The sequence below is a fragment of the Coregonus clupeaformis genome, chromosome 12, assembly GCF_020615455.1.
Source record: "Coregonus clupeaformis isolate EN_2021a chromosome 12, ASM2061545v1, whole genome shotgun sequence".
Lineage (NCBI taxonomy): Eukaryota > Metazoa > Chordata > Actinopteri > Salmoniformes > Salmonidae > Coregonus > Coregonus clupeaformis.
The window spans coordinates 6662719-6687467 of record NC_059203.1 but is presented as its reverse complement, the minus strand read 5'-3'; the positions used below and the strand labels follow the sequence as shown (position 1 = coordinate 6687467).

The 24749-nt window shown below is 45.1% G+C and overlaps 1 protein-coding gene across 1 annotated transcript in view; it reads right to left on the bottom strand.

Moving 5' to 3' along the window:
* LOC123492028 (succinate--CoA ligase [GDP-forming] subunit beta, mitochondrial-like) overlaps positions 1 to 24749 on the bottom strand; it is a 147929-nt gene that overhangs the window by 50227 nt on the left and 72953 nt on the right. Inside the window, exons 3-9 of the mRNA XM_045223669.1 lie at positions 15772 to 15871; positions 14281 to 14371; positions 12053 to 12205; positions 11071 to 11160; positions 8853 to 8949; positions 5434 to 5595; positions 3464 to 3606 (exon numbers count right to left, since the gene is read on the bottom strand). Coding sequence (XP_045079604.1) covers positions 3464 to 3606; positions 5434 to 5595; positions 8853 to 8949; positions 11071 to 11160; positions 12053 to 12205; positions 14281 to 14371; positions 15772 to 15871 — 836 coding nt within the window. The remainder of the gene's footprint in view (positions 1 to 3463; positions 3607 to 5433; positions 5596 to 8852; positions 8950 to 11070; positions 11161 to 12052; positions 12206 to 14280; positions 14372 to 15771; positions 15872 to 24749) is intronic.

Sequence of the window (24749 nt, the reverse complement as noted above, 5' to 3'; positions counted from 1 at the left end):
CTGCACTAGTGAAAATGAGTATACGGTATAATTGTAAGTATGAATATTATGTCTTTGTCATGACAAACCCTTGAAATGCTTTCAAGTACCTTATTCAGTTCGACACATTTCAACATTTAACAAGTGCGTATCTTTGGCATTCCCAGCTATTGATTCTCACTCAAGAGCCTCTCTGTCTCAAGTTATTCACAGCCTAGGCCTAAATGGAACTGAGACACAGAAAATCTTAGTGTTTCAAAGTTAGGAATTTATTAAAAGAAAAATGTAAATGAGGATTTGTATCATGCCAAGAATCTAATAATTAACATTCCCTCCACAGATCTGATGAGTCTCCAAATCCCTGTATGAAATGCAAATGGCGGTACACAGAGGTTTAATGTCAATCCGCTCTCGTTTCTCCCCCATAAGGGAGGGCCTGTGTCGTTCTCGCCTCTATACTGCTGGAGGAGGGACAGGTAGCTACTGCCTTTACTCTAGGGTTTGGGCTTCGAATTCAAGCCAGGATAAAGAGAAGACTACTTCCTATGCAGGAATAATTGTGAAGTCTAATGCTGTCTTTAAAAGCTGGCTTGGTTTCCCCCACAAATTGATCTCTATTATGACCTCGTTTGACATTGTAATGTAAGAATTTGATCACACTGCCTCAGAGGAGTGAGAAACACTTCCACCTCTATTTTCTCTCCTGTTATTTTATTGTGATTTTAGGACACCTTGATGATTTCATGCAGGGCCAAAAATAATATATACACTGTGGACATTTGAGTGGGCCAATACATTGTCAGCTGGAGAGTTTTACTAGCACCTTTTTAAAATTCATCTCTGGTATGTGTACGTGATTGGTGCACTCAGTCGCCGACTCAAAAATAAGAGACTGATATTGGCTAGCCTCTGATATAGCCTATAGATATATGAGACATGGCTGATCATGGCTCACATCAACACCATCATCCCAGACACCCTCGACCAACTCCAATTCGCATACCACCCCAACAGATCTACAGATGATGCAATCTCAATTCACACTGCCCTCTCCCACCTGGACAAGAGGTGAAATAACTAATGTTAGAATGCTGTTCATAGACTAAAGCTCAGTGTTCAACACCGTAGTCCTCTCCAAGCTCATCACCAAACTGGGGACCCTGGGCTTGAACACCTCCACTGTAACTGGATCCTGGACTTTCTGACGGGCCGGCCCTAGATGGTGAGGGTAGGCAACAACACCTCTGCCATGCTGACCCTCAACACGGGGGCCCCTCAGGGTTGGGTGCTTAGTCCCCTTCTGTACTCCCTGTTCACCCACGACTGCGTCGCCACACACGACTCCAACACCATCAAGTTTGCTGACGACACGACGGTGGTAAACCTGATCACCGACGGCGATTAGACAGCCTACAGATAGGTCAGAGACTTGGCAGTCTGGTGCCAGGACAACAACCTCTCCCTCAATGTCAGTAAGACCAAGGAGCTGATCATGGACTGCAGGAGAAAGAGGGGAGAGCACGCCCCATCCACATCGAAGGGGCTGTAGTGGAGCGGGTCAAGAGCTTCAAGTTCCTTGGCGTCCACATCACTAAGGACTTAACATAGTCCACACACCGCACAGTCGTGAAGAGGGCACGGCATGGACCCTCGGATCCTCAAAAAGTTATACAACTGCACCATTGAGAGCACCTTGACTGGCTGCATCACCGATTGGTATGGCAAATGCACCGCCCTCGACCGCAAAGCGCTACAGAGGGTGGTGCGGACGGCCCAGTACATGACTGGGGCCGAGCCCCCTGCCATCCAGGACCTCTATATCAGGCGGTGTCAAAGAAAATTGACAAAGACTTCAGCCACCCAAGCCATAGACTGTTCACTCTGCTACAGTACGGCAAACAGCACCGTAGCGTCGGCTCTCGGACCAACAGGCTCAGAGACAGCTTCTACCCCCAAGCCATAAGACTGCTAAATAGTTCATTAAATGGTTACCCGGACTATCTGCATTGACCCCATCTTGCATTGACTCTATGCACACTCACAAGATTATATATACACACTATATACACACACACTATACTGACACACACAAAACCAACACACATTCACATGCACACACGACACGCACATGGATACGAACACAACACACATAAACACACTTTCACACTCATCATATGCTACTGCTACTGTGTTTTTTATTCTTCCTCTTTATTATAATATATCCTGATGCCTAGTCACTTTACCCTGGCTTTATATACATCTACCTCAAATACCTTGTACCCCTACACATTGATCTGGTACTGGCATAATAGCTTAATTCTTGTGTATTTTATTCCTGTTGTGTTACTATTCTTTTTTTGTATTATTATATTTTACTCTGCATTGTTGGGAAGGGCTCGTAAGCAAGCATTTTGCAGTTAAGTCTAAACCCATTGTATTCGGCGCATGTGACAAATAAAATGTGATTTGACATAGTCAACTATTAAAGCAACTACATGAAACTGAAGTGAAGCAAAGTAATGTCATTCAAGTGACTTGTGTATTGCAATGAGTATCATGCCATATTTGTGCATATATTATTCCACATCATGCCTCTATGGCCTTCGTTCTCAATGTCCATCTTTGATTTATTAAAAACGTGTGGTAAACTGGCCTGTTCACCAGTGGATAGAAGGAACCAGTATCTAACACTGTTCTATGACACATACGAAGACACAACCATTGTCAAATAGACTGGGAGAAAAACAATCATTTGAAGTAAAAGCAAACAGGGAATTAGTGCTCTGATGAGTGTCAACACACAACTAGCACTGCGGCATTGTTACAAGCCTCCAACTGATCGCTGCTGAATTATTGGCAATCTGAACATTTAGTATTCCACAGTCGTAAAGAGAGCCAAGCTGCCACATCCTCTCCTCTGAGGTTCCGGACCTTTAATTGCACCAGGGAAGTACAGTAACGAGTTTGCGTTGTGCATTGGGAGAAGACTGTGACGGCAGGGACAAGCCATTAAAAGGCTGGTTTTATTGTGGCTGCGGGGCTGCAATTCATTACAAAACTGTCAATAAAACCATGGCATTATAATTAGGAGATCTCTAATACCCCATCTCTGGGAGAAACATGGCTGTCGGTGCCAAACCCACTAAACTGTTGTGTCTTTGTTACAGAGGTGGAATGGTGCCTAACCAACTAGACAAGGCCTTAAGGAGAAGCTATAACATGACTCCTGGTTAAACAATCACACAAAGTAGCAGCAACAAAGATTTACAGAATCGCTAGGGTAAAGTGTTGAGCAGCTGGGATAAATAGGGAATTCAACAGGTGGTTGGGAACAGTGTGTTGGCTCTCTGAGACCAACTGACAGTTTGACATGGAACTAGCTACTGTAGCATAGTGAATCAGATATGTTCTCTATCTTTAGATGGTATAACTCCTCTCCACAGAACTCGCACACCCTGTGGTGTTGGATAAAGTTGTCTCCTACCTTCGGGTCAGCAGTGAGCAGTTTGAATGCCTCGTACACCTGCTTCTCCTTCACCCCTCCTCCTAGGTCCAGGAAGTTGGCCGGCTTCCCTCCATGGAGGTCGATGATGTCACACGTGGCCATAGCCAGACCAGCCCCATTCACTGTAATGACAGGTCAAAGGTGAAACTCAACCACAGAGAAAGCTGAGAACTGTTACTGGTCTCATAAAACAGAGAAGGGCCTCTGAAGTCCAGAGCATCCCTTCAGAATAGTCACTGTGCTCATCACAATGTTGATGACAATTGATGATACTGGAACGCTGATAATGGTTTCTTGCCCATACTCTAATGAGGTTGGATTTCCCCCATTAGATTCCTAATGAAGATGAGAATTGAAATGAAAATCCTTGAGAGAAAACAGTGACAAGTAGTTGGGATTTAATTCAATTAAACATGACCTAATACCAGTATTAAAACAACACAAACATGAAAGGGCTCACAGTGAAATCAATGAATAAATGATCTAATAAAGAGGGAATAACAAAAGGATTTAAAGCTTTAAGAGGTAAACTGTTAAAACTTCTAATCGGGATATTTAACACTTTAAGAAGTTGAGAAGCGGAGGGAAATGTGATTACAGCAACTCTCTTGACTTCAGAAAGTGAGCATTGATTAAACGAGGTTCTGTGGTACTGGGGTTGGGCCGCATTATCAGGCAGCCTAGCGAGCATATCCCTATCCCACTGGGCTGCTTGGTGCTTTGCTGCAAGGGAGCCAAGTGATTCAGTCGCTTCCTTCCAAAGCCAACACGCCTCTCTACAAACGTCTTACCTCATTTGGTTTAGCAGTGCTGAGCCTACGTCCTGGCAAGTGCCCTGACAGAAGTCTCAATAAAAGGAAAGTGGCTTTAACAGCTGTCACTTTGGTGGGTTACAAAGCGTTTAAGGAGCCCATCAGCTCTGAGCTGTCGTTCTGTAGGAGAGGCTGGGCAGGGGAAAGAGTTGTTCTGTAGGAGAGGCTGGGCAGGGGAAAGAGTTGTTCTGTAGGAGAGGCTGGGCAGGGGAAATAGTTGTTCTGTAGGAGAGGCTGGGCAGGGGAAAGAGTTGTTCTGTAGGAGAGGCTGGGCAGGGGAAAGAGTTGTTCTGTAGGAGAGGCTGGGCAGGGGAAAGAGTTGTTCTGTAGGAGAGGCTGGGCAGGGGAAAGAGTTGTTCTGTAGGAGAGGCTGGGCAGGGGAAAGAGTTGTTCTGTAGGAGAGGCTGGGCAGGGGAAAGAGTTGTTCTGTAGGAGAGGCTGGGCAGGGGAAAGAGTTGTTCTGTAGGAGAGGCTGGGCAGGGGAAAGAGTTGTTCTGTAGGAGAGGCTGGGCAGGGGAAAGAGTTGTTCTGTAGGAGAGGCTGGGCAGGGGGAAATAGTTGTTCTGTAGGAGAGGCTGGGCAGGGGAAAGAGTTGTTCTGTAGGAGAGGCTGGGCAGGGGAAAGAGTTGTTCTGTAGGAGAGGCTGGGCAGGGGAAAGAGTTGTTCTGTAGGAGAGGCTGGGCAGGGGAAAGAGTTGTTCTGTAGGAGAGGCTGGGCAGGGGAAAGAGGCTCTAACCTGTGCTCTTACTGCCACAATGTGTATGAGCCTGCAGGGCAGCCAGAAGAGACTCCCCAGCAGCCCAGAATTACACTGTAAAGCTTTGATTTATGACAGGGGAGGACTATAATGAGAACGCTAACAATCCAGCTCACTGGAGACTTTTTGGGTGGATTATGGATAATTAGAAAGCATTGGTTATGGCAGCCTCCTTCTGGAGTCGTTAGAAAGCTGGCGGTTAATTTGGACTGGAGAGGAGCCCAGTCAGCTTTACTGTAGTTTGAGAAAGTTTGAACGTAGTCTCCCAGCCTTCAATTATCTGATAAGGAAGAGAAAAACTCCATTCCAGTTGGGGTGGGTTACACATGGCTGAATGAATAGAACATGTATGTGTGTGGACAGTCATAATCAGAACTCACCAAAGCAGGCGATGTTTCCATCCAAGCCGATGTACTTGAGGTCCCATTTGGCTGCCTCGGTCTCTGTTGGATCGCTCTCTGACATGTCGTCCATGGCAAAGACGGCTTTCTGACGGAACTCAGCGTTATCGTCAAAGTTGATCTTGGCATCAAAGCACACCACTGAAAGAAGCCAGAGAGAGAGAGATGAAGAGAAGCGGGACAGAAAAATAAAGAGATGAAGGAGGAACTAGACAAAGTAGAAAAGAGGAAGAGATGTAGAGAAACAAAAGGAGGATGTGAAATGGAAATGTAATCATTTATAACAAACGCAATGAAATATGTTAAATCAAATGTGGCAAGTGACCTCACCCTATTAGAATTAATTAATTCAGTATTTGTAATGGTGCAGCTCATGTTTATGCATTTGACAGGGCCTCTAAGGGGGAATATATTATGCATAATGGACAATACTTTTACACTTCACAAGGTGCAGTTCAAAGAAACTGCAAGCTGAATGTTACCTGCAGGCTAAGTATTTACTGCAGGGCTGAAATGCGCTCCTTATGGATTTGTACTTTGTAAGGCCCACTACATACCATAAGCATTTACACAGGGGTGATTGGAGCATTCATCTATCAATACTCTATAACAGCCTGGAGGACAAATGTCAGTAGTGGTACACAGGATCCCCATGGATTCAACTGTGAATTCACTATGTAATGGCTTGTCTCTGTGAAATACTACCTGGGCTGAAGCTCCCAAGTGTAATAAAGGCAACATGACACACACAAAAACACACACTAGGCAGAACAAAAATGTATGGGAAACCACTTCTACTGCAGCTAAGTGGAGTGTTGGCTGTCTCCTGGAGCTGCTGTATGTGACCAACTGGAGTACAATGACTTTCATTTTCAGAGTTTACAGTCATTTAGTCTTACCGTCCCTTTGGTGATGAGGGTTCAGTTACATTGAAATGAAAGTCAAATTTTTATGGAACAGTCTGCCTACCCATGTGAGAGACGCAGACTCGGTCTCAACCTTTAAGTCTTTACTGAAGACTTATCTCTTCAGTAGGTCATATGATTGAGTGTAGTCTGGCCCAGGAGTGTGAAGGTGAACGGAAAGGCTGGAGCAACGAACAGCCCTTGCTGTCTCTGCCGGGCCGGTTCCCCTCTCCACTGGGGTTCTCTGCCTCTAACCCTGTTGCAGGGGCTGAGTCACTGACTTGCTGGTGCTCTTTCATGCCGTCCCTGGGAGGGGTGCGTCACTTGAGTGGGTTGAGTTACTGACGTGATCTTCCTGTCTGGGTTGGCGCCCCCCTTGGTTTGTGCTGTGGTGGAGACCTCTGTGGGCTATACTCGGCCTTGTCTCAGGATTGTAAGTTGGTGGTTGGGGATATCCCTCTAGTGGTGCGGGGGCTGTGCTTTGGCGGAGTGGGTGGGGTTATATCCTTCCTGTTTGGCCCTGTCCGGGGTTTCTTCGGATGGGGCCACAGTGTCTCCGGACCGCTCCTGTCTCAGCCTCCAGTATTTATGCTGCAGTAGTTTATGTGTCGGGGGCTGGGGTTAGTTGGTTATACCTGGAGTACTTCTCCTGTCTTATCCAGTGTCCTGTGTGAATTTAAGTATGCTCTCTCTAATTCTCTCGTTCTCTCTTTCTCTCTGAGAACCTGAGCCCTAGGACCATACGTCAGGACTACCGGGCATGATGACACCTTGCTGTCCCCAGTCCGCCTGGCCTTGCTGCTATTCCAGTTTCAACTGTTCTGCCTGCGGCTACGAAACCCCTACCTGTCCCAGACCTGCTGTTTTCAACTCTTTAATGATCGGCTATGAAAAGCCAACTGAGAGACCTGAGCCCTAGGACCATACGTCGGGACTACCGGCCGTGGTGACTCCTTGCTGTCCCCAGTCCGCCTGGCCTTGCTGCTATTCCAGTTTCAACTGTTCTGCCTGCGGTTATGGAACCCCTACCTGTCCCAGACCTGCTGTTTTCAACTCTTAATGATCGGCTATGAAAAGCCAACTGAGATTTATTCCTGATTATTATTTGACCATGCTTGTCACTTATGAACATTTTTGAACATCTTGGCATGGTTCTGTTATAATCTCCACCCGGCACAGCCAGAAGAGGACTGGCCACCCCTCATAGCCTGGTTCCTCTCTAGGTTTCTTCCTAGGCTTTCGCCTTTCTAGGGAGTTTTTCCTAGCCACCGTGCTTCTACACCTGCATTACTAGCTGTTTGGGGTTTTAGGCTGGGTTTCTGTACAGCACTTCGAGATATTAGCTGATGTAAGAAGGGCTATATAAAATAAAATTGATTGATTGAAAGTAAGAGACTAAAGTGGGATAAAACATGCCTCTGCCTACAGTGATGTTCTTCAGTACCCTGTGGTGTGCTGTTTAAACTCTACTGAACATACATCCTCGGTAGTTCATTCTCTTCCCTCGTTGAATATGTACAAATTAAATAACAAGTTGAGCTACTTTCAATGTGAGTCTACAGAAACACGAGTTTCTGCCATGCTTGTTGGATGGCAGAGTTGCACCTCTCAGTACAGCTTGGTTGAACACAACAAAATAATAGACCTCTCATCAATATTCATAAGCAATGATTAGACTAGGCTACAATATTTTATTTTATTGTCACTCTTTGATGAACCGGACCTATAACAAGATCTTGTTTCATAACAATGAGTTTATCTGTATGATTGTTCCTCAAGAGGCAATTAGTGATGGATATGCTCCAATATACCGTAATTTTCGGACTATAAGCCGTGCCTTTTTTCCCATTTTTCGACCCTGCGGCTTATATAACGGTGCGGCTAATCTATGGATTTTTACAGCTAACGGCCACTAGAAGACCTCCTAAATCTATGGATTTTACAGGTTACAGTCCACCAACTTTAACTCTATGGGCTCTATGACCGGTCCGCGCCCCCCACCTTTAAGCGGCGGGCTCCAGCAGGAAAAGCTGGAGGCCGGAAAAGAGTGAGACAGGTAGCGCGCAAAAGTAAAAGTGGAACCGAGAGTGGTACGAGAGACAGAACGAGAACAAGACAGACAGACATTACGAGAGCGAGACAGTTTGTCTCTTTCCCGACAATCCCCTCTGTGCACGAACCCTTACATATGGTAATTAAACATTAAAACACCTGCGGCTTATAGTCCAGTGCGGCTTATATATGTACACATCATTCAATATCATTCAATTTAGCTGCTGCGGCTTATACTCCGGTGCGCCTTATAGTGCGGAAAATACGGTATACCTAAAATCCCATCAAGAACACTCCCATGATGTACGAGAGAGAGAGAGAGCGAGAGAAGAGAGGAAGAGAGGAAGAAAGGAAAAGAGAGAAGACAAATACAGACAGACCCAGATAAACAGACCTTCTAATATGTAGACAGCAAAAAGAGAAAGAAAGAAAGAGTCGTACCTTGTCCTTCGGGAGTCTCACCGAAAGGATTGACTTCAACTTGAGTGGCGTCGACTTTCAGGAACAGATCATAGAGCCTCTTAATCTGATTTGCTGCCTGTGAGTTCCACAGAAGACAGTTATTACCCAACAAGACGCCTCTTAGCAGCAGGCCCGCCAAGGCCACTCAGCAGCACAAAATAAATAAAACATGTCAAATCGCCTTCAACACACACAGAGAATGTATGTGCATGTGCGTGTGCACATGTGTTTTTGCACGTGTGCGCACATGCATGTGCGTGCTGGTGTTGAAAAAAAATAAACACTGACCACCTTTTTCAGGGCTTCTGACAACCAATTTTCTAACTAACACGACTCAATAAGCCTTTAGCTCATACTGTACAAAACACAGGCTATACACAGTGTACAAAACATTAGGGACATCTTCCTGATATGGAGTTAAACACCCCTTTTCCCTCAGAACAGCCTCAATTCGTCGGGGTATGGACTCTACAAGGTGTCGAAAGCGTTCCACAGGGATGCTGGCCCATGTTGACTCCAATGCTTCTCACAGTTGTGTCAAGTTCGCTGGATGTCCTTTGGGTGGTGGACCATTCTTGATACACACGGGAAACCCAGCAGCATTGCAGTTCTTGACACACTCAAACCGGTACGCATAGCAACTACTACCATACCCCGTTCAAAGGCACTTCTTCTGAATGGCACACATACACAATCCATGTCTCAAGGCTTAAAAATCCTTCTTTAAACTGTCTCCTCCCCTTCATTTACACTGATTGAATTGGATTTAACAAGTGACATCAATAAGGGATCATAGCTTTCACCTGGATTCACCATCATGTCATGGAAATAGCCTAATGTTTCGTACACTGTGTATGTCATACTATATACTTATAAATGCTATATAATTGAACACATGACATGTATGACTAAGCCTATATACCCTAATAAAACAGTAATGAAACTACTATAATACAGCCTTTCTGTGGCATATTAATGTATTAGCGATGAGTGAGATTACAACATGTCTATTGTGCCACATTATCCTAACAGGCACAGTATTGCTATTGGAGTGACTGTCATTGTAATAAATCCTCTTTTCAAGAATCCGGGGTTCAACTGATGTCTCTGTCTGTCCCTGGCACCGAGCTGCTCTTTTGATTATGAAAACAGCCTGACAGAAAATGATGTAAGCACTACTCTCTGCCACACACTCACAAACACACATCCGCAAACACGCACACACACACTTTTTATAATCTCAAGGCTCTTCAAAGCAGCAAAGTTATTTCAACGAAGGTTCCATTCCACACCTGTGTTTTAGAAGACACAGTTTCAGAACTAAACTGACAAGCAAAACATTTATCGAATCATTTCCTGTTAAAATCAATGGCCATTCAATACCAAAACAGGCTAGTATTACATTACATTTTAGTCATTTAGCAGACGCTCTTATCCAGAGCGACTTACAGTTAGTGAGTGCATACATTATTTTTTAATTTTTTCATACTGGCCCCCCGTGGGAATCGAACCCACAACTGAGCTACATCCCTGCCGGCCATTCCCTCCCTACCCTGGACGACGCTGGGCCAATTGTGCGCCGCCCCATGGGTCTCCCGGTCGCGGCCGGCTACGACATAGCCTGGATTCGAACCAGGATCTCTAGTGGCACAGCTGCAGTGCCTTAGACCACTGCGCCACTCGGGAGTCACACAGGGTGTACCTCTCAGACAACTGTGTATGTTCATTTAATTTTTCAAAAGATTATTCATTAAGTTGATTTATACTTTTTCCGCATTTTAACATTGAACTAATCCAATTCTTTATGCTGCTCTGCTCACGGATAGGAATACAAATTGGCAATATAATGCTACAGGACAATTGGCTCTAAAATGAACCGGAGAATAACATCTAATATCAAATCTGAATTTTTGAGTTTATACTGGCCAGAACTGGCTACAGTAGCACTGTCTGTTCATGATTTTGAGAGGACTCCAAAAAATGTAATGTGCTATAATGGTAAACCTATAAAGCTTTGTCTGTTGTATAAGTACGAATGGAGTTCTATAAACTGTTTAACCCAGCATAGAGAGCCCAGTAGACTGGCAGTGTCCTATCGAGTTTCAACAGCTCGAGTTCTGTACTGTGGGTCTTCAGTGTGTGTGCGCTATTCTGCTTCTCTGCACTGCGGCTCAGAGAGCTTCGCCGGGCCCGTCACCTGTCTCTCCAGAGGTCCTTTGAAACCCAAATTAGCTGCCATGCGGAGCGCCTGGTCGTCTCGCACCCCCTCGAAAATATCAATGACTTCCTGTGGTAGCAGAGAGAGAGAGAGAACAAGAGAGAGAGAGAGAGAGAGAGAGAGAGAGAGAGAGAGAGAGAGAGAGAGAGAGAGAGAGAGAGAGAGAGAGAGAGGGACAGAGAAAGAGACAGACAGAGAGAGAGACCGAAAGGGACAGACAGAGAGAGAGAGAGACCGAAAGGGACGGACAGAGAAAGAGACAGACAGACAGAGACCGGAAGGGAGAGAGAGAGAGACCGAAAGGGACAGAGAGAGAGACCGAGAGGTACAGAGAGAGACAGACCGAGAGGGACAGAGAGAGAGACAGACCGAGAGGGACAGAGAGAGAGACAGACCGAGAGGGACAGAGAGAGAGAGAGACCGAGAGGGACAGAGAGAGAGAGAGACCGGGAGGGACAGACAGAGAGAGAGAGACCGAGAGGGACAGAGAGCAAAAGAAAGAGAGAGAGAGCGAGAGAGAGAGACAGACAGAGAGGGACAGAGAGAGTGACAGACAGCCAGACAGAGGGACAGAGAGAGAGCAAGAGAGAGAGAGAGACAGACAGCCAGAGAGAGAATGGAGACTCAAAAACACTGCATGCTAATATGACAAAAAGTGGATATTCATATTAAATCACGGAAGCTGCAATTAAGTGGTGGCAACCTGCCAGATGTGAGAAAAGGAAACACAGGCCTGTAATGATGGCATTATAATTATCAGGCACTTGTAAAGATGAGATTCTCACATAGAGAAGGGCTCTCTCGATCTCCACAAGGTAAGAGGGATCAAGGGATTCATTGTACCAATCAGGGGAGGGAGAGAGGAGAGAGCGAGAACGCTGCCAGTGAATGGTGAGAGGTTCCATGTTAACATCTGTAGTCATTTGTAACATATGCTGTTGCAGAGCTCACAGAACTGTACCTTAAATATGAGCTCTGGGGTTTTGTCAGCCACCTCCTCTATGTCCATCCCACCCTGAGGACTGCCCACCATGACAGGCCCGTTGCAGGCCCGGTCCATCAGGATGGCAAAGTAGGTTTCCCTGGTGATGTCCAGGGCTTCAGCCACCATCACCTGGTCAGTAGGGAGAGAGTCGGTCCACAGAGTCAGTCTACTGCCTTCACATCACAGACTGACCTCAGACACAGACAGACAGGCAGAGACGGAGAGATACTGTACCATTACAACTCAGAGAAACTGTGGGTTCTAATTCTAAGCTATACTGAAAATGAAGCAAAGCGCTGGCAGATGGCAAATGAAGAAAGAGAAAATGGAGAGAGATTGATGGAAAAACAGAGGGAGAGATATAAGTTGGTTGTTTGTTATCAATTCCCTGCAGCCTAACTGGACAGTGTTAATTTGGACTCCGTGAGGATGATCATTCTCCATGTCCCATGCAAACAGGGACAGTGCAGCCCTCTTTCTCTCTCTCCCAGCTTAACGTCTTGATCTACCTTTTCCACACTACTACCACCCTCTCCCGGTCTTTCAATCTCTCTGCGCCCCTCTCTCCCTCTGCAACTCTCTCCTCCTCGTTCTTCTATCACTTCCTCCCCCTCTCATTTACATTATTTAGCAGACGCTCTTATCCAAAGCGACTTACAAATTGGTGCATTCACCTTATAGCCAGTGGGATAAACACTTTAAAATATTATTATTATTTATTTTTTGGGGGGTGGGGTAAGGGGGGGTAGAAGGATTACTTTATCCTATCCCAGGTATTCCTTAAAGAGGTGGGGTTTCAAGTGTCTCCGGAAGGTGGTGAGTGACTCCGCTGTCCTGGCGTCGTGAGGGAACTTGTTCCACCATTGGGGTGCCAGAGCAGCAAACAGTTTTGACTGGGCTGAGCGGGAACTGTGCTTCCGCAGAGGTAGGGGGGCCAGCAGGCCAGAGGTGGATGAATGCACAGCCCTGGTCTGTCCTGGCAGTAGAGCCATGCTCTGTGTCATGTCTGGAGAGGATGGCTGCAGAACGGTGAAGTGAAGGGACATGTTACAAGGGCAGGCTGACAGCCGCCCCTGGTTCTCATTCAGGGAAACAGAGCCCGACAACATAATTACAGCATGTTAAGAGGGACAATACTGGCCTGGATCCTGTTCAATCACTGCAGCTCTCTCTGGCTACTTTATTACTTTGATCCAAGGCCTAATCTAATCCGAGACAGGCTTTGAGAGGGGCCTGCGACTACAGCCACTAACAGCAGGTAGCATCATATCTCCCATGTTTGTGAATGTCTTCATTTTTCTGAAATGAATCTAGTGTGTACCTGTTTTTATGTGTAATACACGATACATGCCTGCATATCGTAGGTCCCTCTGGGAGGATTTATCATGATACACTTTTGCAATAAATCTATTTTCTATGCTTAGTTTATGAAATAAAACAATATCAGGAATTATGTTATGTCAGTCATCTGACAAATGACGTGCCATGGATAGATAATGCAGCAAATGTTTCAATGTGAAATTACATCTCACAACAATGCTTCTGCAGTTAGGTTTTTTGTGTTTACATTTATCTCTTTCCCCTCAGCCCTGGTGTTGTTGTAGTGAACTTCCACCCCCGCCAGCACTTTCTATAAAAACTGCAAATGTGTCACTCATTTGATACTTCTCCTTAACTTTGCAGCAGGGGCAGGAGCAGACGAGGTGCATTCCTGGCTGGCAGGAATGAAAGCAAACGTTAAATTGGGAGCTATAGGCCATATTTCACTACAAGGGGAAAGAGAAAGAAAGAGAGAGTAAAAACACAAGCTACAGGACAGGAAGGCTTCATTACCTGGAAATGTGTGTTTTTGGGGTGGCTGCAGAGTGGGAGTGAGGAAAATGTTATTCCTGCTTGTTAGTCACGTAAACAACCATTTCCAAATGTCACTAACACCTTGGTCTGAGAGGCCCTGACTCGCATGTATTATTGTTGCATTGAACCATGACAGCAAATAGCACAACAAATGACACCAGCTTCAAATGGCATGTCTCCACCAGAGACCTATCCCCAGAACTAGGGGAACAGAACATATATAGACTAATGTATTATTGCCCCGATGCTTGTACAGTCATTCATTTCATGGAACTGTGTTACTGAATTGAAATAAACCTGAAATTAGAAAAACTGAACGTGCTTTTACATCCAGATGTGCTGTGACTTACCGTTTTTACTTTCACTCCCTCCTTTGGAGTCTGCTTGGTGGTCAGGCTATAGCCTAGCATCTTATTGGCCAGCTCACCCACCACCGAGGGGCTAAAGTCAAAGAAGAGACAGGATTGGCTCAATTACAACTACTCCATTAATAGATATTTGAATAGAGACTAAACAAGAACAAAAACCTAGAGGACAAACATCTTTCAAAAATAGAGGACTATCACTGTGGCAGAGAATAGACAGAGTAATTATTTTCAGCTCCTGAGAGCCTTTTTCATTTCAACAAAGACATGGTTCAGCACATTTGCAGCATGATTGTAACATGTTCTGACAAAGCACTGTTTTTGGAGGATCTTCAATATGTCTACACATCTCTTTGAATATGGCTCTCCTGATTTCAGCTGCTCTTTAAAGGCAGAGTGAGCGTCTAATTCCAGCTCTCGCTTTGCTCTGGTTATAGAACACAAATGAAGCCTGAGGTTGTGCTCTGCTTTGATAGATGGTAGGAGAGTGTGTGTGCACACGTCACTGTCTAGGGAGGCTCAACTTCAGATGGCTCACATAGAAATGTTTCCGGCTATCCCAAATACCGAAATAGGGTGACAATGATACATTTGGTAGCCATTTGTCGTAAATCACAGTTCAGTCCTTATCATGGCTGCTACCTTTGTTACATTTGTCATTTTAGCATCCAGAACATCTCTAGTAAGTGGCCAGAGTAGGTGATATAAGGACATAGAAAATATGATTGTTACGAAAATCTAGCCAATATAAGCCTTATGTAACAATGTGCTGTGCTAGTTAGGAGAACATTATGTTTGTGCTCAACCAGAAGGGCACAATTCCAATAACCTACCACAGTAGAATTCAGTGATGTGTGCACAGCACAATTTCCCAATGATACTATTTCAAAGTTTAAATGGGGGCTGTTGTCCCTAAACCAGCGTTTCCCAAACTCGGTCCTGAGGGCCCCAAGGGGTGCACATTTAGCTTTTTGCCTTAACACTACAGAGCTGATTAAAAAAAAGCAAAGCTTCATGAGTTTATTATTTGAATCAGCTGTGTAGTGCTAGGGCAAAAAACTAAACTCATTGGGGTCCCCAGGACCGAGTTTGGGAAACCATGTCCTAAATTATCAAACTTGGCTTATTAGGTAACTGCAGCACAGGGAAAGCAACACTGTATCTAGGAGGGATCTTGTAAAAACTATGACTACAGGAGGACATCTCTCTGAAGCAGTAGTAAGAGAAAATAAAACAGAACCACTCTGAACAGTCCACACACCCCAGTTAGCGCGAGCGGCAGATGTTGGGGGTACTCCAGTGGAGGCTGCTTAGGGGAGGACGGCTCATAATAATTGCTGGAACGGAGCAACTGGAATGGCATCAAACACCTGGAAACCATGTGTTTGATACCATTCCACCTATTCCGCTCCAGCAATTACCACAAGCCCGTTCTCCCCCAATTAAGGTGCCACCAATCTCCTGTGGGGTACTCACTCTTTAGTTAAGTGCACTCCACCTTTAAGGCCACTTTCAAACACGCCCTTCCCTCGTCCCCCAGCCAGAATCTGGGCCTTCAGGACTATCTCCTTGGCATCTGAAAGAGAGAGGGATCAGAGAAAAAAAAGAGGAGAGAAGGGCTCCGTCAGCAAGATGGAGAGATAGACAGCCAGGATGTGAGAGAGGAGAGGAGCGTTAGACCTCTCCAATCAGTACATCACCACAGAGGCCCATTACACATCCCCCTGTCTCTGAGTCAAATGTCATCTCACCCATCGCCCCGGGTCTCCATTAGCTCCTGTGCCCCTCTAGAGGAGAGGAGGCGGAGGAAGAGGGGACAAAGGGAGATATAGGGCTAGCAGTGGAGGTACATGACGGGATGAGGGGCTGCAGAAAGAAGAAGGGTACTCAAGCTCACGTATGACATTCCCCTCCAGCCATCATAATTACAGAGTAAGAAGACAGGGTAGAGAGGGTACCCTGGAGAGGACAGTCGAAAGAACAGGCAGCAGGTGAACACACCCATACTAGGCACTTATGCTTCCATCAACATACATGATTCCAAAGACATAGGCACACACACAAACATGTATGAATCTAAACATGCAATGCAACTTTGACTATTATTTTTTTACCGATGTCTTAATTTGCACTATAATTTGTGCAATGTTCCAATTTTACGGCATTTTAAAGATGCTAACAACAACAATTACCCTACTTGCCCTCCTTTCCACACCAGGAGAGAGCACTTTAGGTAGAGCATTCAGCGGTCTATCCAGCTTCCCCTTGAACACTCTCCCTTCTCTATTCAAATGGTGCAACAAGGGCACTTGATGGGATACACATGGTCTTTAGCTATCATTATCCTGGCAGGGAGTTCCGCCATGGGCGAACAGTGGGGCAACCAGAACATGCCTAGAAAGGCACGTTGACCTTGAGCCAGGAACATGGCTCTCTCACAAGTGAGGCTCCTCAAGCAGAGTGGAGTCTCTAGACGTGCTCTACAGATGAGGCTAAAAGCTCAGACTGCTAAAGTAGGAACAAAACCCAGACAAAGTAGCCTCTGACAAGGCGGCAGGGATTAAACCAATACTGAATTATTGAGCTCTTTCTCCCCTGGGAAAAGAGAGAGAGAGAGAGGAGACAGAAGAGAGAAGAGAGGAGAGAGGAGAACGAGAGAAAGGTCCTGAACAGAGGAAATTACTTTTGTAAAAATAAGGGAGCCAATGAGGAAGGTGTTCTTTCTTAGCACTGACAAGAGGCCTGGTGCAAGGTGTGAATAGGACCAAGACAGGGTCCTCTCTGGAAGGAGGAGAGGAGTAAGGGATGAGGAAGATAGGAAATGGACAGAAAATAATGAGGAGGGAAAAAAGTGTGGAGGGAAATGTGTAGACTATATAGCCAGACAGATGATTGGTTATTGAGAGGTGGTGCTCCAGAGCATGGTTATGGACAGTAGGCTACTTCACACTGTGTTCAGATCAAGGAGCCCTGATAACACACCAAAGCCCAAATAATTACTTATAAACTTTTTTCACACAGGAAAGAGAATAGCTAGATTTTTATTTAACCTTTATTTAACCAGGTAAGCCAGTTGAGAACAAGTTCTCATTTACAACTGCGACCTGGCCAAGATAAAGCAAAGCAGTGCGATAAAACAACAACACAGAGTTACATATGGGGTAAACAAAACATAAAGTCAAAAATACAACAGAAAATATATATATAGTGTGTGCGAATGTAGTAAGTTATGGAGGTAAGGCAATAAATATGCCATAGTGCAAAATAGTTACAATTTCGTATTAACACTGGAATGATAGATGTGCAAAAGATGATGTGCAAATAGAGATACTGGGGTGCAAATTAGCAAAATAAATAACAATATGGAGATGAGGTAGTTGGGTGGGCTAATTTCAAAATGGCTGTGTACAGGTGCAGTGATCGGTAAGCTGCTTTGACAACTGACGCTTAAAGTTAGTGAGGGAGATAAGAGTCTCCAGCTTCAGAGATTTTTGCAGTTCGTTCCAGTCATTGGCAGCAGAGAACTGGAAGGAATGGCGGCCAAAGGAGGTGTTGGCTTTGGGGATGACCAGTGAGATATACCTGCTGGAGCGCAGACTACGGGTGGGTGTTGCTATGGTGACCAGTGAGCTAGATAAGACAGGGATTTGCCTAGCAGTGATTTATAGATGACCTGGAGCCAGTGGGTTTGGCGACGAATATGTAGTGAGGGCCAGCCAACAAGAGCGTACAGGTCACAATGGTGGGTAGTATATGGGGCTTTGGTGACAAAACGGATGGCACTGTGATAGACTACATCCAATTTGCTGAGTAGAGTGTCGGAGGCTATTTTGTAAATGACATCGCCGAAGTCAAGGATCGGTAGGATAGTCAGTTTTACGAGGGCATGTTTGGCAGCATGAGTGAAGGAGGCTTTGTTGCGAAATAGGAAGCCGATTCTTGATCTAACTTTTGATTGGAGATGCTTAATGTGAGTCTGGAAGGAGAGTTTACAGTCTAACCAGACACCTAGGTATTTGTAGTTGTCCACATACTCTAGGTCAGACCCGCCAAGAGAGTAGTGATTCTAGTCGGGTGGGCGGGTGCAAGCAGCGTTCGGTTGAAGAGCATGCATTTAGTTTTACTAGTGTTTAAGAGCAGTTGGAGGCTACGGAAGGAGTGTTGTATGGCGTTGAAGTTCGTTTTGAGGTTTGTTAACACAGTGTCCAATGAAGGGCCAGATGTATACAAAATGGTGTCATCCGCATAGAGGTGGATCCGAGCGTCACCAGCAGCAACAACAACATCATTGATATACACAGAGAAGTGTCGACCCGAGATTTGAACCCTGTGGCACCCCCATAGAGACGGCTAGAGGTCCAGACAACAGGCCCTCCGATTTGACATGTTGAACTCTATCTGAGAAGTAGTTGGTGAACCAGGCGAGGCAGTCATGAGAGAAACCAAGGGGGGGGCAAGTTACAGCGGAGGGTGCAGAGCTGGTGACCGGGGTGGTGGTAGCCAGGTGGAAAGCATGGCCAGCCGTAGCAAAATGCTTGTTGAAATTCTCTATTATTGTAGATTTATCTGTGGTGAAAGTGTTTCCTAGCCTCAGTGCAGTGGGCAGCTGGGAGGAGGTGCTCTTATTCTCCATGGACTTTACAGTGTCCCAAAACTTTTTGCAGTCAAGTCTGAGGAGAACCAGGGGCTATATCTGTTCTTAGTTCTGAATTTGTTGAATAGGGCATGCTTATTTAAGATTGAGAGGAAAGCACTTTTAAAGAACAACCAGGCATCCTCTACTGACGGAATGAGGTCAATATCCATCCAGGATACCCGGGCCAAGTCAATTAGAAAGGCCTGCTCGCTAAAGTGTTTTAGGGAGCATTTGACAGTGATGAGGGGTAGTCGTTTGACCGCGGACCCATTACAGACGCAGGCAATAAGGCAGTGATCGCTGAGATCCTGGTTGAAGACAGCAGAGGTGTATTTAGAGGGTACATTTGTCAGGATGATATCTATGAGGGTGCCCGTATTTACAGATTTAGGGATGTACCTGGTAAGTTCGTTGATAATTTGTGTGAGATTGAGGGCATCTAGTTTAGATTGTAGGTTGGCCGGGGTGTTAACCATATCCCAGTTTAGGTCACCAAGCAGTACGAACTCTGAGGATAGATGGTGGGCGATCAGTTTACATATGGTGTCCAGGGCACCGCTCGGGGCTGAAGGGGGTCTGTAGCAAGCGGCAACAGTGAGAGACTTATTTCTGGAAAGGTGGATTTTTAGAAGTAGAAGCTCAAACTGTTTGGGCACAGACCTGGATAGTACGATAGAGCTCTACAGGCTCTCTATACAGTAGATTGCAACCCCACCCCCTTTGGCAGTTCTATCGAGACGGAAAATGTTGTAGTTGGGGATGGACATTTCTGAATTTTTGGTGGCCTTCCTAAGCCAGGATTCAGACACTGCTAGAACATCAGGGTTGGCGGAGTGTGCTAACGCAGTGAATAACTCAAACTTAGGGAGGAGGCTTCGGATGTTAACGTGCAAGAAGCCAAGGTTTTTATGGTTACAGAAGTCAACAAATGATCATGCCTGGGGAGTAGGAGTGATACTGGGGGCTACAGGGCCTGGGTTAACCTCTACATCACCAGAGGAACAGAGGAGGAGTAGAATAAGGATACGGCTAAAGGCTTTAAGTACTGGTCTTCTAGTGTGTTGGGTACAGAGATAAAAAGGTGCAGATTTCCGTGCGTTGTTGAATAGATTCAGGGCATTATGTACAGACAAGGATATGAGTACAGTGGAGGTAAACCTAAGCGATGGGTAACGATGAAAGAGATAGCATCACTGGAGGCACCGATTGAGTCGGTCTCCTCGTGTATGGGGGGTGGGACAAAGGAGCTATCTATGGCAGGTTGAGCTGGGCTGGGGGATCTACAGTGAAATAGTACAATAACAAATAACCGAAACAGCAATAAACAAGGCATATTGACATGGGAGAAAGGCATAAAGCAATCACAGGTGTTATTTGAGAGAGCTAAGACAACAGCTGGTAATGGCGACAAAGTTTGGGCTGATGCTAAACATAAACAGGATGCGGTATCGTAAAAAGGAACAGTCCAGCAAGCATCAGCTGTATAGCTGAGTTATCATAAGGTCCGGTAAACAGCAATAGGAGAGTTCGGAGGTAGTTCGGGGGTTGCTATAGCACTGGCGAGCAAGAGGCCACGGCTAGCGTGTGCTAGCGGGCCGGGGCTAGCAGATGGATCTTCGTGGTCGACGTCGTAACGGGAAGCCTGTTGTAACCACATCAGACGATTTCGTCAGCAGACCAGTCGTGTTGGATCGGCGGGGCTCCGTGTCAACACTAGGAGGTCCCGTCCGGTTGACAGAGAGGTAGATAGCCGGGAGATGGGCCTGGCTTTAGGCTAGCTCAAGGCTGATTAGCCACAACAACGTCTATTTGGTTGCAGCTAGCTAGCTGCGATGATCCGGTGTTAAAGGTTCAGTGATTCAGTGATTCCGGCAGAAAAAATTATATAAAAGGTAAGTCAATAATAGAATCCGTTCCACATTGAGTGAGGCGGGTTGCAGGAAAGTATATTTTGTAGAAATATGGACACCTTTAGTGGAGCATATGAAGCATACTTATCAGAAGAAGGAGAGATAAACCCTTTAATGAATGGACCGTTATCTCATCAAATCACTCACTTTGAATGTTAGCCTCAATTACACATACAAAACACACCCAACCTTTACAGTGGCTTCTTAAGAACACAAAACACTTCTCTCAACCTGTTCTTTTATTTCCACTTTTCTCCGGCAGCGTCATCATTGTAGGTTATCCGAAGCTGCCACCACCAAGGATTAAAAAAACTCTGTCTGTCCTTTAAAATGCATGGTGAAGTAATGACGCCCTCGAAAGACCCCAGTGAAAATTGCACTTGGAGAGAGCAGACACTACCCATTAATGCTCCAGACATGAAACAGCACCCAACACAGACAGGAACGTAGACTAATGACAGTGGAGAACAGTGAGTGGATGAGTGTTTGCATAGACATGTAATACCGGAGGAGCAGCATTCCGACGTTAAACACACACACTCTGCTCCTAGACAAGGGTAAACAAGGTCACATGTCTACAACACGTAGATGTCACCCGGTACTGAATAGCATTTATGGATTGGTGTGAGTCTCTTGCTGACTCACTCACTCATATAGATGACATTTTATTCAATGTGTCTGGTAAACTGCTCATCAAAGCTAGGCCTACATCTTTAGGGATATTTAAGGTATTTCTTTATCAATGGCAGCCATTGAAGGCAATATAAAACTAAGAAACTGTGAGCTGTCACCATGACCAATTGTTGATAGTATTGATGTGGCTTTAAGAGGTATTGTCGTTACATTTTGGGAGATGAAAGAGATATCTTTCCAACAACAGGTAGGACAAAAACAACAAAATAACACAGGGAGCCAAACAGTGGCAGCACTTTGTTGATTGAATCAGAAATCAGATACAGTGTAAGCGTGTTTTGGCCATGACAAGACACAGCACTAACATTCAATATGCAAAAACATGCACAACCAGGACATGATTACAACAGTTATTTATTTTACTTGTGAAACTAATATTAATACAATAACATATTCAGAAGTGCATATAAGCAGTAAACGTCTAGGAGAATAGGAAATCCCTACTTTAAAAGTGAAGGAAGGGACAAGCAGGCAGCTATCTATTTCATTGGAACCATATGACAGATCTGAAAAGGGATATTTTCTTCTCTATTTCGTTTTTCTTAGGGACAGACACAGAAGTACATCTCTAATCGCATCAGCTGTAATCTGAGTTACACAGCCGTCCCCGGGCGAACTCATTTCCCAGTAATGAACGCAAATGAACTCCCATCTTATTTACTGATGACAGCAGTCAGCATCGAGGCTGTTACTTCTGCCTCAGCATCTTCCCTCTCTTTGTATTGCAAACGTTCTGCCCTGTTTCCCCGTCTCTCTCTGGAAGGATGTAGCCCAGAGGATAGGGACGGCGGAGTTAGCGTTGTCTTATATTTAATGAAGCTGTAAAAGCCTGTGCACTGGGGGACTGTACAAAGGGACAGACACAGGCTACAAGCTAATCTGGAGAGAATTCAAGTTTCAAGTTTCATTAGTCGTACAGTAGGGGGAAAAAAGTATTTAGTCAGCCACCAATTGTGCAAGTTCTCCCACTTAAAAAGATGAGAGAGGCCTGTAATTTTCATCATAGGTACACGTCAACTATGACAGACAAATTGAGAAGAAAAAAATCCAGAAAATCACATTGTAGGATTTTTTATGAATTTATTTGCAAATTATGGTGGAAAATAAGTATTTGGTCACCTACAAACAAGCAAGATTTCTGGCACTCACAGATCTGTAACAACTTCTTTCAGAGGCTCCTCTGTCCTCCACTCGTTACCTGTATTAATGGCACCTGTTTGAACTTGTTATCAGTATAAAATACACCTGTCCACAACCTCAAACAGTCACACTCCAAACTCCACTATGGCCAAGACCAAAGAGCTGTCAAAGGACACCAGAAACAAAATTGTAGACCTGCACCAGGCTGGGAAGACTGAATCTGCAATAGGTAAGCAGCTTGGTTTGAAGAAATCAACTGTGGGAGCAATTATTAGGAAATGGAAGACATACAAGACCATTGATAATCTCCCTCGATCTGGGGCTCCACGCAAGATCTCACCCCGTGGGGTCGAAATGATCACAAGAACGGTGAGCAAAAATCCCAGAACCACACGGGGGGACCTAGTGAATGACCTGCAGAGAGCTGGGACCAAAGTAACAAAGCCTACCATCTGTAACACACTACGCCGCCAGGGACTCAAATCCTGCAGTGCCAGACGTGTCCCCCTGCTTAAGCCAGTACATGTCCAGGCCCGTCTGAAGTTTGCTAGAGTGCATTTGGATGATCCATAAGAGGATTGGGAGAATGTCATATGGTCAGATGAAACCAAAATAGAACTTCTTGGTAAAAACTCAACTCGTCGTGTTTGGAGGACAAAGAATGCTGAGTTGCATCCAAAGAACACCATACCTACTGTGAAGCATGGGGGTGGAAACATCATGCTTTGGGGCTGTTTTTCTGCAAAGGGACCAGGACGACTGATCCGTGTAAAGGAAATAATGAATTGGGCCATGTATCGTCAGATTTTGAGGGAAAACCCCTTCCATCAGCAAGGGCATTGAAGATGAAACGTGGCTGGGTCTTTCAGCATGACAATGATCCCAAACACACCGCCCGGGCAACGAAGGAGTGGCTTCGTAAGAAGCATTTCAAGGTCCTGGAGTGGCCTAGCCAGTCACCAGATCTCAACCCCATAGAAAATCTTTGGAGGGAGTTGAAAGTCCATGTTGCCCAGCGACAGCCCCAAAACATCACTGCTCTAGAGGAGATCTGCATGGAGGAATGGGCCAAAATACCAGCAACAGTGTGTGAAAACCTTGTGAAGACTTACAGAAAACGTTTGACCTGTGTCATTGCCAACAAAGGGTACATAAAGTATTGAGAAACTTTTGATATTGACCAAATACTTATTTTCCACCATAATTTGCAAATAAATTCATTACAAATCCTACAATGTGATTTTCTGGATTTTTTTTTCTCATTTTGTCTGTCATAGTTGACGTGTACCTATGATGAAAATTACAGGCCTCTCTCATATTTTTAAGTAGGAGAACTTGCACAATTGGTGGCTGACTAAATACTTTTTTTCCCCACTGTATGTACGGGATACACATGGTATACACGGTCCAACAAAACGGTTACTAGCAGGTTCCTTCTCGACAACGCAACAATAAAAGATAAGAATATAAACAAAGCAAATGTCTCAGTAGAATAGAATAAACATTTTAGCATAAAGTGCCTTCTGTCATGTAGGTTAGTGTTGTGGAGTAACTACAATGGTGTTGATCCAACCTCAGTTATCTCCTATCACAGCCATTAAACTAACTGTTTTAAAGTCTCCATTGGCCTCATCGTGAAATCCCTGAGCGAGTTCGTTCCTCTCCCGCCACTGAGTTAGGAAGGACGCCTGTATCTTTGTAGTGACTGGGTGTATTGATACACCATCCAAAGTGTAATTAATAACTTCACCATGCTCAAAGGGATATTCAATGTCTTCTTTTTTTTATATATCTACCAATAGGTGCCCTTTTTTGTGAGGCATTGGAAAACCTTCCTGGTCTTTGTGGTTGAATCTGTGTTTGAAATTCACTGCAAGACTGATGGACCTTACAGATAATTGTGTGTGTGGGGTACAGAGATTAGGTAGTCTTTCAAAAATAATGTTAAACACTTATTGCACACAGAGTGAGTACATGCAACTTGTGACTTAAGCACATTTTTTTAAATAACTTTTTATGCCCCAATTTTGATCTTGTCTCATCGCTGCAACTCCCCAACTGGCTCGGGAGGCGAA